Consider the following 17439-nt stretch of genomic DNA (forward strand, 5'->3'; position numbering starts at 1 on the left):
GCAAACGACTTTTCCTAAATAGGAAATTATGTATTGGCTTGGAGGTAAGCGAAGAATGCGGCATTTGTCTTAGTTTTCTAACTTTTAAACAGCTTAACTATGAAATCCAATTTGTCTAAATTTTAACCCCCCTATCTATCCTACCTTCTTATTACCTCTGGAGCTGTTAGATATATATATAATAGTATATAGGGAGAATTGGCAGTATTGCCAGATTAATATTACTGCTATCTATAGCGTTAATTAATTTTTAGAATTTTTTAGGTTTTTTTTAAGGGCGGAAATGTTACTTATATAATAAATTACGTGACCTCTAAGAATGCATATTACTTCTAAATTAACCCCACTCGGTTACTGTAGTAGGCCTCCTCCCGTCTATAAATACTCCCTCTTCTATATCTTCTTCTCTTCTTTTCTTCTTCCTTATAGGGAGCTAGAGGTGCTCTAATACGCCTCCTTAGTCTCCACTAAGGGATCTATTAGTTAATGTAGCGATATAAACAGTATCGGATAAGGGGACAATAGGCAAGAGAGAAGATAGAAAGAACGGAGGAACCTCTAGTAGGTGTTAGTCGAGCAACGTTAATAGCTATATTATAGTCGCCTAACCTCCTATACTTATAGGCCTCCTCCCGTCTATAAATACTCCCTCCACTATAACTTTCTCTCTTCTTTTCTTCTTCCTTATAGGAGCTAAAGGTGCTCTAATACTCCTTAGTCCCTACTAAGGGATCTATTAGTTAACGTAGCGATATAGACAGTATTAGACAAGGAGACAACGGGTAAGAGAGAAGATAGGAGAAGACTCTAGTAAGACGCTGACGCTCTACCCCTAGGGAGACTTATAATTTTCCTTACCTAAAAACTACATTATATGACGACATTCGGGAACGCAACTATATGCCCCCTCCTATACCTATACCACTACTAAATATTTTAGATTTTATACTTAGAGCTACTTATAATAAGCGTTCCTAAAAGATCTGCTAATTTAGTATTCTAAAATCGGACGTTATTAACGTTTTATATAGGGGTCGTTAATTAAGCTCCCAAGATACAATTTTTAAAGTTTAACACCATACTAATATTACGACTTTCTTGCAGTGGCCAAGCTACCCCTAATCTCCTCCCTTCCCTTCCCTCCCATTACTCGGCACTAAGCCATTGCGTCATTACTAAGCTATCGCATTATCGTACGATCGCGTTGTTGTGTTAAGGTAGTAGACAGCCATGCGGCGATTTGGTTATTAGGCGATTAAAAATATTTAGTATATAAAGCTTTAAATCGGAATTACAATTAACTACTCTGTTATATCCTACGTAGAGGGCTCTGTATTAAAGCTCTGTAGTCCAAATATATACTAGATTCGTAACCAATATAATCTTAATTACTAGCTATAAAAGCTCTACTAAACGTCCCTAAGCTAAAAGCCTCCAAGCTAATAGCTTCTGGATTAAAAGCTTCTAAATTAAGGCTCCACATCGAAGCTCTAAATAAAAGGCTTAGTAAGCGTAAACTCGGTCAAAATTTTCGTTAGTTTTTACCCTAACGATTATCTTTATACCCTAATTAAATCTAAGAGCTTTACCTTATACAAGTTGCCTAACTTCTTAAGAACCTTATACAGTCGTACTATTTAGTAGTCTAACTTACGGCTAGGTTATTTAGTCTTCTAATTCTTTATTATAACCCAGACTATATCGCCAGGGGTAAAGTTAGGCTCTTAACGGTGTTTATTCGCCTACTGTTTTATTAACCTCTAGGCTTTTCCTAGGTTCTTATAGGCTACTATCTAGGCTTCCTTTAAGCGTTTAATATACTATTAGGCCTTACTATAGAATAGCTTCTCTTATACAGTCTAGGGTTCTTCTAGCCTTTTCTAGTTAAAGCTTATACGGGGTAAGTATCCTATTTCTAGCTAAATTAGGGCAAACCCTATGGAGTTATAGGGTAGAGTTGCTTAGGCGTAATTTATTAAAGGTAGTAGTTTAAACTAGTTATCCTAGAAGTAGTTAATAAAGGGCCTAAGCCTCTAGTCTAGGTACTAATTTACAATCTTTGTCTAACTGTCTGTTTAGAGGTGGTAAGCTATAAAAAGCTTTAGCTTAATGCCTAGGATTTAGGTAAACTCGTTCTAGAAGGCCAATATAAACTATAGCTTATAATTAAACACGATAGTATTTAGTAGTCCGTAAATTTGGTAGACGTAGTGGATATATAGCTAGGCTACTTCTTTAGCATTAATATTCTTATAATAGGGATGGGAGAATAGGCGTTTGCTAAAGCGGTTAACTATAACTATAACTATATTATATCCGTTACGGTCTATAAGTAGCTTATAGAAGTCTATAGAGATATACTGCTAAGGGCGCTCTAGTATTAGGAGTAGCTTAAGTAGTCCTAGGGTTTTATCCTATGGGGTTATAGCTCTCTAGCAGTCTTCGCAGTTCCATATATATTAATTAATATCTATAACTATTTTTAGCTAGTAGTAGTAGCAGTTAATAATTTTACGTGTCTTATTCTTACTAGGGTGTACTATAAAAACTTAGCAATAAGCTTTATAGATTAGTTTAGTCTATAGGCTGTTAATATTAGGGACTATAAGCCGCTCCTAGTATAGGAGTAATCCTTCCTCTATTTTAAAATCAGGGTCTCCTTTTATAGCTTAGTTGCGGAGGGCCTTTAGGGCGTTAGCCGTGCGGTTAATTAGCCCTATTAGTTTATCTAAGAACTCCTCTATTGGTACTAGCTAGTTTTACTAGGAGTCTAGCTCCCTAAGAATCCGCGGGTTAAGCTATTTAGGGTAGAGAAGGGCGCGCGTCCGGTATAAGGTCTTTAGCTTATCCTAGAGTCCTATATCTTATTCTCTTTGGGTTAAGGTATTAGCCTTAAAGTTTTACTTATTAGAATAATATATAATTATAAAGAAGAATTATAAGAGTATTTTAGCCTACTAGGCTTACTATTTAGTAAGCTGCTTTATAGTTATAAAGTACTCTAGGGCTTTATAATCTATATATATTTTAATCCTAAAGTTTATACCTTTAAGCTCTNCNNNCTATTANNANAGTAATTAAATAATAGCTAGTATTTCTTTATTATATACTTCGTAGTTATACTTAGCTAAGTTTATTATTTTTAAGAAGAAGGTAATAGGGTACTATTTAATGTCCGAATGTAGCTGTAATAGGATTCCCGCTATAACCCTATTAGAAGTATCCGTTTTTAGTATTAATTTAAGGTCCAGGTTATAGTAGCAAAAAATTAGAGAAGAGATAAGCCGATCTTTTATTTCTTTAAAGGCCTTTATATAGTTATTATTAAAGATAAAAGGCGTATCCTTCCTGGTTAGTTAAATAAAAGGGTTTGCTATAATTCTATAGTTATAGATAAACCGGTAGTAGAAGTTATAAAAGCTAAGGAAGAACTAGATCCCTTTTACTATATAAGGGGGCTTTTAATTACAGATTGCCTCTACCTTCTTAGAGTTAACCTTAATTCCTTCTATAGTTATAATAAACCTAAAGTACTTTATACATTTTACCCTAAACTCACATTTCTTAATATTAACTTATAAGCCTACGTTCCGTAGTCTCTCTAGAACCTTCTTAATATAAACTTAATACTTAAGTTCGTCGTCTAAGTATATAAGAATATCGTCTAGGTATACCGTGTAGAATTCGTTTAGGTAATTAAAAAGAACGTTATTTATATACCTTTAGTACGTAGCTAGTCCGTTTATTAGTTTAAAGGGAAGAACTTTATATTTATAAGAGCTATAATAGGTACAGAATGTAGTTAAATCTTTAAATGCGGGGTCTATCCTAATTCGGTAGAAAGCTTAACGGATATTAAATTTAGTAAAGATCTTTACCCAGCTTAGACGTATAAGGGTCTTATTAATTAAAGAAATAGGATACTAATCCTTTTAAGTAATAGCATTTAGCTTTTAATAGTTAATGCAAAAGTAGAGGCCTCTATTAGGCTTTTTTATAAATAGAATAGGGGAAGTAAAAGGGGCTTAACTTAGCTCGATAAACCCTTTATCTAGGTTATTAATTAAGTACTACTTTATTACTTTTAGCTTATCTATTAATTATTAGTAAAGGGGGCTATAACCTAGCAAGTTATTGGCTTTTAATTAAATCTTATAATTATATATCTGGTAAGGGGGTAACTTATCTAAAGCCGCCTTTAAGAATGCATCTGTTAGACCTTACGCTACCTATACGGCGGTATAGGCTATAGAGCTTATAAGGCATTCCAACCAGCAGCCCGTCCAGTCACGAGACACTACTACTATCTTTTTAGTTTGCATGGCCGAGTAGGTTAGGCTTAGGCATAACAGCATCCTTATAATTTGTATAAATAGTAAAAAGAAGGCGTTTAACTAGTTCCTCGTTAGTCTCCTTAGCTAGCTCTTCCTCCCTATTATTAATAATTCGGTTAATCTTATATAGGCTTATTATAAAGACCTCATTATCCTTCTAGTATATATTAAAGTGGAACGCTATAGCGCTAATTACGGTAATATATACGGCGGGGAGGTTATATAATAATAGGGGTGTATATAACTTTATGGACTTCCGGGACACTAGCGTTATTATTACTCCTTTTAACTCCTATTATATCTTTTAAAGGTTATTCCTTATATCCTATTAATGCATTCTTTTCTATACCGGTTAGATCTGCGCGATTTAGACGTTATCTATATTACTATCTATTCCGCTTTTATACGTAGAGTTCCCTTTAAATATAGCGCTTTAGGAGAGTATCTTTATCAGTATAGAGTTCTTTTCAGCTTTACGGCGGGCGTTTTTTTAGGTAAAGACTAGATCACGGGCTAGGACATCCTACTAGTAGGTAGGGTTAGCCCTTACAGCTAATATCTTACGGTTAGTTCGGATCTCCCTAATAAAGGAGGATAACCTTAGTCTATCCTCCGGCTAGACGAACTATCTTTATTATATATTTAACTAAATAACATGCGGATCGTTGGTACCCTCCAACGAAAATTTTGACCCGACTTTATAATAAGCCGATTGGTTAACCTAAAGCTTTGATTTAAAACCTTGTTATATAGAGATTAATTAATATATATATAGATATGAGGTTTTCCAGGGGGAGACCCCCTGGACCCCCCCTATATAGAGCTTTTACTTAATTTAGAAGTAATATATATATACCTCCATTGTGCTGCGGTGCGGGGGCTGCTTCGCAGTAGGGGGTAAGCTTTAGGTAGAGGCTTGTGCAGAGCTTTGATAGAGGCTTGTGTAGAGCTTTGGTAGAGGCTCGTGCAGAGCTTTAGTAGAGCCTTGTGCAGAGCCCCGTGTAGGCGTGTAGACGTGTAGACGTGTAGACGTTTCTGGCGATTAATTGCAGAGACGTTTGTAGAGACGATTATATGCGCAATTATATGGACATTTGACTGACCGTTCGTACGGGCGTTTGTATAGGCGATTGATTGATTGATTGATTAATTAATCGTATGGGCGTTCGTACGGACGATCGTGCAGACGTTCGTAGAGCCGTTTATAGAGCCGTTCGTGTAGACGATTATAGAGCCTTCTTAGTATACTAGTGCTGCGTGCTAGTAGAGCTTTAGAGCTCCGTATTAAGCTTCGAGCAGAGCTTCGAGTAGAGCTTTAAGCTTAAGGGGGAGACCCCTTAGACCCCCCCTGCGCACTACGTGCTCCATTTACTGCATAGGCAGAGCTCTTAAAGAGGCTTTAGTAGAGCGTTTTGGTAGAGCGTTTTGGTAGAGCTTTTGGTAGGGCTTCGTGTAGAGCTTCTATAGAGCCACATGCAGGCGTGCAGACGTTCGTACGGGCGATTGATCGTAGAGACGTTTATAGAGACGATCGTATAGGCAATCGTGTGGACGTTTAATTGATCGATTGTATGGGCGTTGGTACGGCCAATTGTAGAATCTTCCTAGTATATTAGTGCTGTGTGTTAGTAGAGCTTTAGAGCTCCGTATTAAGCTTTAAGTAGAGCTCCAAGTAGAACTTTAAGCTTAAGGGGGAGACCCCCTTGCCCCCCCCCCCCCCCCCCTAGGGACTACGTGCTCTATTTACTGCGTGGGCAGAGCTCTTGCAGAGGCTTTAGTAGAGGCTCTAGTAGAGCTTTTAGTAGAGCTTTTGCAGAGCTTCGTACGGAAGTTTGTATAGAGCTTTTGTAGAGCTTTCGTAGAGCTCTATGCAGAGCTTTGATAGAGCCTTATGTAGAGCTTTAATAGAGCCTGTATTTAGGCTTGTTTTTGAAGGCCTTATAAACGACGTTGTATAGAGCTTTGAGCAGAGCTTTGTATAGGCGTTCGTGCAGGCATTCGTGCAGGCGTTCGTGTAGACGTTCGTGTAGGCGTTTGTACAGACGCTCGTACGGACGATCGCACAGGCGATTGTAGACGTTCGTAGAAACGTTTATAGACGCTCGTAGAGACGTTTATACGGGCGGCTGATTAATTGTATAGGCGTCTGATCGATTGGTCGTATGGACGTTTGATTAATCGATCGTATGGGTGTTCGTACGGGCGATCGTGTAGACGTTTGTAGAGCCGTTTGTAGAGCCGTTTGTATGGACGATTGTACAGGCAATTATAGAGCCGTCGTAGAGGTGTTTGTAGGGACGTTCGTGGAGACGATTGTGAGACTTCCTAGTATATTAGTGCTGCGTGTTAGTAGAGCTTTGGAGCCCCGTATGGGCTTCGAGCAGAGCTTCGAGCAGAGCTTCGAGGGGGAGACCCCCTTAGACCCCTCGCGCACCGCGTGCCCCATTTCACTGCGTGGCTAGTACACTGGGTAGGTAGAAGTTTTGCAAAGCATTTGGTAGAGCTTTGGTACAGCTTTGGTAGAGCTTCGTACGGAGCTTCGTGCAGAGCTTTTGCAGAGCTCAGTGTTCTGAAGTTCGTCACGTGGATTCTGCCACAACTTACCGCGCGCGGCTTTGTTTCTAACCAATCAAAAGCAGGCTTGGCAAAGTTTGAAATCTAGGACCCGAAAATATAGACCACTCGTACCTCGGGTCAATTAAAATAGGACATCCATTTTCGTCTAAGGATTATATTATAGGACCTTAGGTCTAGGATGCAAAAGGGGATACTATATTAGCGTCGTCCGTTAAGAGCAATATATAACTTTAAGATATAGGTAATAGGCCAACTAGCTTAGCTATTATAGCCTTTTACCTAGATAGGCTTCTCTAGTCAGATAGCTTCTATATTTAGAAACTTGGCAACATTATTTATATAGGTAGTATTTATAAAGGTAAAGCTATTTACTCTAGTGTTAATAAGGGCGGTTATATTAACTCTATATCTATTTTAAGATACTATATATAGAACCGTAAAATACTTTCCACCCATTAACTAACTAAGATTAATCTCTTTAAGATTAATAGGGTACCCTAGGGGAAAGTCTTTCCCTAGGGTTCTTCTTTTCCCAACTTATCAGACGTCTCTCCTTCCTCTATCTCCTTAATATCGCCTATATCCTTTAGCTCTGGGTAAGATAAGGTAAAGTAATCCTCCTTATTATAGTTGTAGTATATAGCCAAGGTAGGGTCGATTAGAGTATTGCGGTAAACACTAGTTAATAGCGTAGTACGTAGTTAGTCAGGCGTCACTTGCTAGTACGTAGTTATAACCGCTTTTAGTCTAAGAGTAGTTATAGCTTATCTTCCTGCTCTAGCTCCTATAGGTATAGCTAGCGAGTTCTAATTACTATAGAGTTGCTTCTACTAATTAGGATAGGCTTTAATCCGCTTTAGTTTTAAGTCTAATAATAGGTAATAAGCTGCGAGTCTATTATAAGTCGGTAGGTTGTTTAAGGTTATAGCAATCTTCTCTTATAGCCAAATTATTAGCTTATTGTATAGGTCTAATCAGTAGTTCTTAAGGGGAACCTAGCCTTCTTCTATAAGGTATAGGAATTAAGTCCAGAATTTAGCAAAGGGTTAGTTTAGTTTTATTATTAGGCGATTATAGTTATACCATACATCCTATACTTTATTTAAGTTAATATAAATAGCCGCTAGGTACTATATTATTTTATTAACAGATATAAATCGGATAGGGGACTTATCCTTAAACTTGGCTTAAAGGTGCCGTTAGGCGTCCCCAGTAGTTTAACTAAAAAAGTAGAGTATTTTGGCTTCTTTAAAAAAGAAATAGTTATAGTTAACGCAGAGCTTTCCTTATACTTAAATCCTCTAATTCTTAAAGGTAGGGTCTATCCTATTAGATAGTAGTAGGGGGTTAAAGAGCTTAACGGACTTTAATTACTTTATTATTATATCCATACTCCCTAGTATATTATATTTAGTAGAGTAAATAGGTTAGCTAGGGCTTTAAAAAAGAAAAGCTAGGCTATTTTATAGGGCCGTAAGGCTTTCTAGGATCTCTTATAGGGTCTCTTATATATTTCTTACTTTAAGATAATCGGCTTTCTAGCTAGCTACAAGGGCGTAAATCTACTCGCGTACGTCTACAATGTTATTATTATCTTTAATTTCTAATCCTAATTAGATTTTAGGTTCCTCTTAGGTAGAAGTAGCTCTCTTAAATAAGCTTACTTTAGGTGCCATCGTTAGCTTCCTAAGGTTTATTAGTATTATATGCTTTAGTTTTAATTCTAGGGGTATAGGTCTAGTCCTATCTAGCTTATAAAGTAGGATATTATCTAGGCCTTCCCAGGCAATATAGAGTTATTTTAGTGTCTAAGTATAGCGCGTTAATGCATTGTTGTAGACGAAGTTTCTTTTAGAATAGGATATTATTAAGGCCTTCCTAGGCAAGGTAGGGTGAGCTTAGTATAATATTATGGCTTAAACAAATGCCTCTAAACCGAAGCTTAAATAAATGCTATATTACAAAGATACTAAGCTAAGGAGAAGGAAAAGGGGTCGCTAGGACCAATATAAATAAATATATAAGGTAAGCCGCCAAGGCGCTAGCTTTAGGCGAGCCAATCGTAAGTTAGTAGAATTTGGCAGAATTTAGCAAGCAATGTACAATAGCGCCGTTATATAAGCTACCCCTAAAAGCTTAAAGAGTTTTATAATTAATACCTTAATATACCTAGACCCCTAAAGTACCTAGATAAGTAGATAAAATGCTAGTATAATAAAGATAATAAGTTACTAGAGAAGTATAGGGATAAGAACGCCCTAAAGCCCTAATATAACTATCTACTAAATTCTGCTATATTCTGCCGTTTTTTACTAGTACTATAAAACTTTAGATATCTAGGAACTTCAACCGCCGGTTAAAGTTGTTTAATTAGTTAGATCCTTGCTAAGACTTTTAGCGGCTACTTTTCTTAGCCTAGTGCTTTTACTTAACCTATAGTTGTTTTTTATACTTAGTCTAGACACGCTTATATCTTTCTTTCCTCCTTACCTTATATTTTATAATCTTGCGTTTTATAAGCCTAATGCTGTCCTATTTCTAACTAAGCTTAAGGGTAGGCTTTTCTTTTAAAGAGGGGGGTAATGTAACGGCGCTATCGTATATTACTTGCCAAATTCTGCTATATTCTGCCGACCTATAATTAGCTCGCCCAAAGCTAGCGCCTTAGCGGCTCACCCTATATATTTATTTACATCGGTCTTAGTAACCCCTTTTTCTTCTCCTTAGCTTAGTATCTTTATAAGATAGCATTCCACAAGCTTTAGTTTAGAGGCATTTGTGCAAGCCATTATACTTAACTCCTTTTACTTAGCACGATTGGCGGTATAGATATATAAGCCGAGCTTTTAGCTAGGTAAGCTTAACTAATCCCTTAGGGGGTAAGCTGGTCACTATAGTAGTGTAGGAGAGAGGTCTCTATTAGTCAATCGCCAGCCTAATAACGAGGCAGCATTGGCATAGTTAACGGGTTTGTTACTAAGCCTTGTTTTAGAGCTAGTATGCAAGCCTTGCTGTAAGCTTTGCAGTGTGGGTATTAAACGAGCGACTTGATTGTAAATCTATGGAAATCAAGTGGTATAAATACATAAAAGTAGACCCCTAACTCCGAAGCCTATGAACTCATTTCAAACATATCCGAGACATACGAGGGTAGTGCCGACGCTAGTGAAACAGGGTAATATGCAAGGTCCGGTAGTCGGTTACACTTGCTGTATATGGTAAGCTATGTCTCTAGCTACCCTGCATTTGGCAAGCATAGACGGTGAAGTAGAGCCGAGAAGTGCGTTAATTGGAAGATGCTGTGTCAGCCTTGTTGCCTTCTTGGCGATTCTGCCTATCGTTTCACGAATTAGCTTAGCTACAGTCAGTGCTCGGCAGCTATTGGCATGCTTTGCAGTACAAATTCTCCTTGGAACGGAAATACGGCAGGAATCTCGACTCTAGAGCCACTAGAGTGGGAAGATCTAAAGCCATGACACTGTGAGTCTAGACAAGGTGAGCAGAAAAGCTCTTGCGTAAGGCAAAATACAGTTATTATTTCGACTGATAGACTATAATGCTAGATATTCTGTGAAGTTAGAGATGTTTGGTTAGTGCTTAAAACTATTCATGGTGTGGTAGAGTTGAGGTTAAAAGCTCAGTACGAACACTGACGGGTTTCGGGGCTGGGGAGAAGCTAGGCTGGGGAAACCACTAGAGACCTAGTGGGTTGGCTTCGGGGCTACCAATAATAGGCACGGCTGAGACCGCGCTATCCCTTAATCCCCTTGCGTGCATCGCTAAATCGCAACTAAAATTAATTGGGCACTAGTATCTCGTGTACCTCACTTGATTGGCTGGCCCGTTGTCGATAACAGATGCACGTAAAGCAGTGGGTTGAGGTATTAGCACCCACCCGAGACATTTTAATTCAAATCGCCCCTCTCAATCAAAATACCGTCCTTCGATTGCTGCATCTATCCAAACGAAATCCTTTCAGAGCGTCTCCATTAACGCCTGTCCTGCTTACTGATACCTGAAGACTGAAAAACACTCCGATATAATATCACATTTGCTATTGGCATGGCATATACTGTCTCAAGCAAACTAGAGCTACCTGACAATGAGGCTCCCGCAGAGTCTATACTCAGTGGAACTGCTTTGACTTCTAGCCGCAGTGGACACACGTCTTTAAGCAGCAGCATCCGCGTTTTCGTAAGGTTGACAAATGGCTCTAGAATTATTGTCCCCGTTGCAGTCGGCGCTTCGGTTGCACAGTTACACCAGGAAGCTTTGCGAAGAGCAACGAGAATTGGCGTCCTCGGGACCGTTGAGACTACCGTCTTACGTACTACGGGACCAGATCCCACAATAATATTCGGAGAGGACTCATTAGAAGATGTTCTTGATGTCACAGAGGATCGGACGTTCTTCCTGGGGCCTTTGCATTCTTCAACACCATGCGTAAGCCAGGAAGACCTGGCCACGGGCATATGGATACGCTAACCGCTTAATTAATAGCCTAGTTTACCCACACAAGAGCAATCCTCTGACGCCCCTCCGATCCCCGCAACACCGATCCTGTCATCGGTCCCCTCGTCAGATACTCCATCAGTCCCACCATCTGTGTCAAATTATACTTCATCGTCCAATTCTACAGCACACAAAAAGACGTCCAGAATATATGTTCGGTGGATCACCCCAAAAGATGCAATTGAGAAATCGCGTCTGAAATATATTCCAATTGATCCAAACCCAGTCAAGTCTAGTCTCTCGTTGTCTGAGCTCCGGCGAGTTGCATCAGACCGACTATATTCGGCTAATCTCATTGCTGAACAAGGACTTTTATCCAGCGCGGAGGCTCAGCTCTATCTCCGGAATTATTTTCTCTCAACACGATCACGAGACACAGTTACCTTGGCAGATCTTGGTCTGAAAGGCAGCCGTGAAGAACCGCTGGATGTCTTCGTTTCGTGGGCCGCTGATGTCAACGACGCCACCGGCTCACCGAACAAAGTATACTCGGCATGNGGTTTCGAAAGCACTGAAAGAGGCATCGCAACGTTCAATACAAGCCTCAGTATTCTCTTCAAGGAAATAGAAACGAATAGTATCAGTCTGGGAAATGTCCTGGAAGTTCTGTGGGAGGTTACTCACTTTCTCCCATCTCTCATTGTCTTTCGTGAGCTTTATGACAATAGGCATCTCGGATCGAACCATTTCGCACTTGCGGTATTCGCACAGACTATCAGAGAGCTTTCGCTGAAAATGATTCCGCCTTGGATATCCGGCTCTCCAATCAGGGTCCTAGAAGCATCGCGGCAAGTTTTTGCTTGGCTACATTCGATGCGATCGGATGTCTCTGCGTCGTCTGGCAGCCATCAGACGCTCGTGCATCAGGTTGGGCTGAGGGAGATGGGCTCCCAGGCCTACGAAGTCCAACCAGGAGAAGTAAGGGTTGATGTCCCTGTCGTTGATGCAGACTCACAGCGTTCGCACAAGCAAGTCGTTGTTTCTCTAAACCCTGTACATCAAATGGATCCGTATGCCATTGCTATTGCCCTAGATGGTGCTTATTCAAGCCCATGGAATTATTACTTTGTCTTCCCCTCAGACGCACCCATATTGCTGGAACACAAACGTGTGTCTGCACTGCATCCGGCGGATTTTGACAATTTGCTCCATATGACGAATCAGGTAGACGCTTTTAGAATGACCAGCCCGCTCCAGCTAGCAGATACTCCCAGCTCAGCATTTCCTGTCATTACTCTTAGCCAAGACGGCTATGTATCGCTATACGAATCTCGTGGAAATTGGGGATGCGACGACGGATATTTCGCTATCTTTAACGTCATTGGAGGTCAGACGAGAATGCCCGAAACAAATCCTGGTCAATTTCTACTTCAGAAACTCGAGCCAATCATTAGCGCACGGAAGAAAGAGAGTACTTGGGAGGTGGATGCGTGGGCTGACAGCGACGCACTCACCGACGCGTCGACTCCCGAGGAAGCCATTGTGATATGCGTAGATGTCAGCTCCAGCATGTCAAAACCTATGGCTACGAGTTGGCTCAATGACCAGGCGAATCTGTCTGGAAACGCGCTGTCGCAGTCTTCTTCAACGAGACTTGCATCATCAACTAGCAACCAGCTCAGCCGCTTATCCGAAGTGAAGGATGTTTTCAAAAACCTCATAACACGCATCGCAGCCTACCGGCTTCAAACGCATATCGGGCTGGTTACCTTCTCAAATCGAAACAGCGTCCGTATGAACCAGTGCCTCACGTCCGTGCTCTTGAACTTCCGTGACCAGCTGGATCATGTCTATACCTCGGGGGGCACCGCCATATGGGACGGCATAAACAAAGGAAAAGACATGCTGGTTGCGCACAAGGCTCTCCACCCTACTGCGAGATGTCGATTGATCGTTCTTACCGATGGCGAAGACAAAAGTTCCGGCCTCGCCCCTGCATGTGTGTGCGCGGACCTATATAGCAATGATATTGTATTGGATGCTATAGTCATCGGTACGAATGCCACAGGCAACCTGTTCAGGGCTGCGAAACATACTGGTGGTTATGCATTCTGTCCGAAGACAAGGTCCGCATTATATCAGATTTTTCTTCTCGAAACCTTCATTGACATGCGAATGCGTCCGGATATCGTTAAGATTCCCATCATTCAGTTTAATTCCTCGGTTCCGAAGCTTGCAGATATGCGCGATATTTACGAGTTTCCACCATGTCGCCCACATCCCAACCAAAATGATTATTTCATAGCGTTACGTTATGCTGATCGATATCTCACTGCTCTGTCGCGTCACTCCAGCCGTGGACCCAGCGTAACCACGCCCGCGAGCCGCAGAGCATCGACCCACTCCCGCTTTTCAGCGTCCACATTTTCACGCGCCAACACACTTGATAGTGGCAGCTTCATGACTGGCACGACTATGGGTGCCTCTGGCTCAACGCGAATGTTGTTGAGCGAAGTGAAGGCTATGATTGAAAACCAGCATGACTTCATGGACGTGTATGTCAGCGAAAGTAACATGGGGTTCTGGAAGGTAGTCATGCAAGGCCCACATGCATCGCCTTATGAGAATGGCACGTTTCTTTTGTGTGTTGAACTAGGAGATCAGTTCCCGCGCAAGGCCCCAACAGTGAGATTTATTACTCCAATATTGCATCCAAATATAACGAAGGTATGCAGCTCCATCCGCCCACTTAGTGCGTTGTTACGACATAGACAGAACGCCTGACAAGGTATCAGCACGGACGCATCTGCCACCCCATATTCGATCGCGAATGGACCGCTACGACACATGTATATGAAGTGCTGCAGCAGGTCTTTGGCATTCTCATGTCACTCGAGGTTGGCTGCCCGATTGCATGATTCGCATGTTATGGCTCACACTGTCATTAGGCTCGTGATGCTGTTGACCCGCTTTTCACGCTGAAGTTCTGGACGGACCCGGAGACTGGACGGCGAGAGGTACAGCAATATGTGAGCTTCCGAGAAACCAACAAATCGGCCAATGTCGCTAACATATTCACAGGTTCATCGCTTCGCATCCCGTACGCGACATCAATTCTGTCAAGACATCATCGGCTTCACCTCTTCGGCACCATCTGTTGCTAGTCTTACCACATCCAACCTCAGCAGGCACACTGCATCCGCAAACCCTGGCGGCCACTCCCGTCCAATCTCCGTCACCCGCACTTTCAGTCCGGCACCATCTAACGCTTCCACCCGCACTGCTATTACCGCTTCCACTATGATAAACCCTGTATCTAATCCTCCGAGCTATCGTACCAACCCACTATCACCCGCAATCCCAGCGATTCAACCGGCAGGACCAAATGTTCTCAGGCGACCGCAGCCCATGGCTTCCACGAGGAGTGCGACGAGTGCATCTAGTCCACATCCGGCTTCGATGGCAGGATCAAGACATAGTCGGCGAAGTAGTTTCTTTGCAAGATTGCGGTCATCACGCTCTTGAGTCTAGAAGAGGGAAGTACGAGTGCTGAGAATTTATGGTCTCTTTTGTGGGTCAGACTGATGAGAAGGTTAAAGTCTTATATTGAGTAGGTCAGATGCTGATTCCCGGCCGCGCGTGACGCTCGTGCTATCTACGGGTTAGGGAATTTTGGGAAATAACTGTATTTCATGAACTACGGTGGTGCGTGATGAGGGCTCTGAGTTCTATTATGAAATTAACGGTCTCTCCGGTCAGATTAATGTATCGCTGATGAGCACTCGGAAGCCAAAAGAAGGCCAACAAAATCAGTAAAAGTAGGGCACAATATTACAGTCCTTAACCCTATCAAACTTTTGAAACTTCTCCTGCAGTTTGCCTCCTCTTACTCTCACGCCCACTTTCGCAATCCCTTCCCCATCTATCCTCTCCGTCTTCTTCCACCAGCCCATCTGCGCCTGCTCTTGAAGAAAGAACCCGATCGGCGGCGCTGTCTCATGTTCACGCGTGATCATGCCTTTGACGCCTGCCAGTGGCGGCGGTAACGTAGTCAATCACTTAGTTAGCCGCATCACCTAGTTAGCCGCCCTCAAAACTCACCAAAATTTAGAAAATTCGTACTTTAATATCTTAACAACCACTTAATAATAAATTATAATAATTTGGATTTAGGCTTTTATATATACTTTATAGCTTGAATCCTTAATCTAGAGAAATTGACTGGAGCTCTTGCTGCACCCGGCCCAAAAAGACCAAAACCAACCAAAAGAACCCTGAAAAACACCCAGAGAATCCCCCTGAGATGCATGCATCGCAGGGGAGGCACACGTCGAACGACGGTGGCTCGCACTCGCGCGCGACCGCTAGAACTACGCCTAGCAATGGCCCTCCATAATAAAGACGGGCGAATACCACACCACAAAGCGGAAATACCTCTATTAAGAAGGCATCTAATAAAATATAAAGCCTATTAGACGCGTCTAGTATCTAAAATTATAGGGGAGTAACTGTTAGCTATAATAAACTAATACAGCTAGTAGAATGGCTCCGCTAGTCTAGTAAACCTTAGGCGCCCCTCCAGTAAACCCTTAATTAAATCCTCTAACGGCTAAGCAAAATTAAAAATAAGTATAACCCCCCCTTACCGGCGAACCGCACCTAGGCCGCTATAGCTACGCTTTTATAGCATAGGGAACCCACCCCCCTTAAGTTAATAACTGGGTATATAATTATAATATAACCAAATATAGAATAAGTAGAGGGGCTTAGGGGATAATTAGAAANAGAAGTCCTTATANAGATATATAAAGAGGTCNANAANNCTATTATAGTNNAACACCTTAANAGCNNAGATATTANAGTTACCCTAAAGGACTAATAGGTAAAGGAACGAGCTATAAGGATAGGGGATAGGCTAGGAGAACGTATTAGCATAAAAGTACTCCATAAGGATTACCTAGTTAAAGTCCCAGCGGTTCCTATAAGCCTTAGAGTAGAAAAGGGACGCTAGGCGGATAACACAGCAATTATATAGGAGATAGTAAGATAAACGGAACGCCTTATACCAGGACTTAAAATTACCCAAATCTAATAGCTTTAATAGAAAAATATAAACTAAGTATATAATAAGAATAATAAGAGGATATAAGGGTTGCTGGAGACTTACTAGGGAGACGCCGGATAAACGTATAGCTCCCTTATTATCAGCATATATACACTAGGAATGCAAAAACTCCTTATCTAAAAAGGAATAATTATAAATAGCCTTATATACAACACAAGGCTCTATAACTATAGACTACGCCTAAAATAATGCTATCGCTATATACAATGGGGATACACCCAATCTATATACGTAGTATAGGTATGCTATGGCCACTATATAGGCCCCCACAATATAAGACATTACTTAAATTAAGACTAAATAAAATACGTAAACTGCCACTAAAGCATATATAAGGCATAGGAGAGAGAAAACTATATTAAATACAGGAGACGGAAGGCAAGGGCTTAACAGCTATAGAAATAACTATACGCTAGGTTATATAAATGGAAACAACAGGCAATAAGCTAGGGGGACGCAGGTGCCTTCCTAGCGTTTCCTACCTTTAATACTAGAGGGCTAGGCCAGCCATCCCAAGCCTTAACGGGCCAGAAGTAACGCCGCGTAATATTACTAGACCAATTAGGGATATAAAGGTCACAGGGGACATAAGGAAGAGGACGCCCCATAGGAAGACCCCTATAGACAGCAATAGTAGGCTTAAAACTAGGATAATTAAAAATTAGACTTAATGTAGCAAATATAACATTCGCAGCCAACCTATAAAGGGTATATAGCCGACCAGTAAAAACAGGGAAAGAACTAGTAATAATAACAGATTTAGATATAGAAGCGCTAATAGGAACATAAGATATAGGAATAGAAAGCTCTATATAAAATAAGTAGTAACTAGGGTATAGATATAAGAGATAGAAGCTCCAAATATCCTAGAGAAAGTAAAAATAGAAGAAGCGAGGAACGAAGAAGAGTTAAAGGACCCTCGCTGGGGGTCCGCCACCTATCCATTATATA

General features: G+C 41.1%; 1 protein-coding gene across 1 annotated transcript; it reads left to right on the forward strand.

Moving 5' to 3' along the window:
- Positions 1-10814: 10814 nt before the first annotated feature.
- Positions 10815-14300, forward strand: K441DRAFT_351420 (uncharacterized protein). The gene is made up of 3 exons (XM_067641313.1): positions 10815-11354; positions 11412-14090; positions 14159-14300. The coding sequence occupies exons 1-3, from the start codon at positions 10974-10976 to the stop codon at positions 14279-14281; spliced, it is 3183 nt and encodes a 1060-aa protein (XP_067497146.1). The 5' UTR covers positions 10815-10973; the 3' UTR covers positions 14282-14300.
- Positions 14301-17439: the final 3139 nt, after the last annotated feature.

The sequence above is a fragment of the Cenococcum geophilum genome, assembly GCF_001692895.1.
Source record: "Cenococcum geophilum 1.58 unplaced genomic scaffold K441scaffold_83, whole genome shotgun sequence".
In the NCBI taxonomy this organism is placed as follows: domain Eukaryota; kingdom Fungi; phylum Ascomycota; class Dothideomycetes; order Gloniales; family Gloniaceae; genus Cenococcum; species Cenococcum geophilum.